Consider the following 1601-nt stretch of genomic DNA (forward strand, 5'->3'; position numbering starts at 1 on the left):
TATATATATATATGTATGTAGGAACACTTTAGTCCAGTTACAGATGTCTCCTGCTGGTCACCTGCTGGTTATTGATCTAAAGTGATTATAATTGATTGATTCAGTCAGATTCCTTGTTTGCATGTACCGGCTTGGCCAGTAACGTTGATTCTGATTGATTACAACGATTTTATCACTAAAAATCTAAAACTGATTCCTGAAAACACCTTCAGGTCCATTGAGTAACTTCCTGAGCTGTCGCTCGTCTCAGTTCAGTTTTAGATGTTGAACAGGAAGTTGTGAGAGTTCAAAGCGGCTCAGTCTGCAGACGAAGACCAAGTGTTCTGACTGAAAGCTTCAGGTATGCTTGAATCACACAAAGAGCCTTTATTTTGGCGGGGCGGGCGGAAGCAGCTGTGTGTCACCGAAACTTGATGGAATTTAACGTCTGCTGCTGGTTTGAATTTTTCCTCCAGAAAACTGGAAGAACAGACAGAAGAAGAGACGTTGGACTGCTGGTGCTCTGATTAGTTCTCTGATTAGTTCTCTGATTAGTTCTCTGGTCAACGACCGGGTCAGCGACCGGGTCAGCGACCGGGTCAGCGACCGGGTCAGTTCTCTGGATGTTTCCAGTGGAGCGATGGAAGCGACTTTCTGCAGCAGACAGAGGTGAGCGTGAACTTTAACTTTGTGCAGTTTTCATGCGTCCAAACCGACGTCCAGTCAGAGAAGTGACGGTTCAGCTCGTTTGGTTCGAGTCCAGTTTGTTAAAATCAGCAGCTTCTCTTCTTCTGAACCAGCAAACCTTTTAACAACCAAATATCAACGTCCGTGTCTAAATGGCTGCAGCAGGTTTTTATTCACTGAAGGCTCAGCAGAAAATGTTTGTTGGCAGCAAAAACTAACTAATTATTGATCAGCCTGATCGATCATTTTACAGATGAGTTTGACGCCTATCGGTTTGATTTCAGATGATTTCAGTTCATTTGCTGTTTCAGGTGAAACAGTTTTAATAAACATAAATAACAAATAATGAGCAGAACAACAGGATCAGCCGACTGATCCATCAGTCAATCGATCAGACGATCAATCAGACGATCAATCAGACGATCACTCAGACGATCACTCAGACGATCAATCAGACGATCAATCAGACGATCAATCAGACGATCACTCAGACGATCACTCAGACGATCAATCAGACGATCAATCAGACGATCGATCAGACGATCGATCAGACGATCAATCAGACGATCAATCAGACAATCGATCAGACGATCAATCAGACGATCAATCAGACGATCAATCAGACGATCAATCAGACAACGGATCTTTAAGACAAATACAGAGATGAGGGTGGTTCTTGAACTCGGTTCTTGTTCATCATGTTGTTAATCAGTTTGTTCTAAGTTTCCTCCTGAAGAACCAGAACCACAGTGATGAACCAGATGTCATCCAAACCAGAACCAGTGTTTCTGCACCAGCTCAGGTTCTGTTCGTGTTATTTATTTCTTCTTGGGACCCAAAACTTCTGTGAATTTTTTTGCTGAATTTTCAGAATTTGACGTTTTCAGACCAAATTTTAGTTTTTCCACCTTTAAATAAACCTGTGAAGCCACTTT

The 1601-nt window shown here is 42.3% G+C and overlaps 1 protein-coding gene across 1 annotated transcript in view; it reads left to right on the plus strand.

The window, feature by feature from the left end:
• Positions 1 to 574: 574 nt before the first annotated feature.
• The window catches only part of LOC103370617 (regulator of G-protein signaling 3-like), a 30003-nt gene continuing 28976 nt past the window's right edge, over positions 575 to 1601 (plus strand). Inside the window, exon 1 of the mRNA XM_008299736.1 lies at positions 575 to 648. Coding sequence (XP_008297958.1) covers positions 620 to 648 — 29 coding nt within the window. The 5' untranslated portion in view covers positions 575 to 619. The remainder of the gene's footprint in view (positions 649 to 1601) is intronic.

This window comes from Stegastes partitus, unplaced genomic scaffold, assembly GCF_000690725.1.
Source record: "Stegastes partitus isolate 25-593 unplaced genomic scaffold, Stegastes_partitus-1.0.2 Scaffold1452, whole genome shotgun sequence".
Taxonomy (NCBI): Eukaryota; Metazoa; Chordata; class Actinopteri; family Pomacentridae; genus Stegastes; species Stegastes partitus.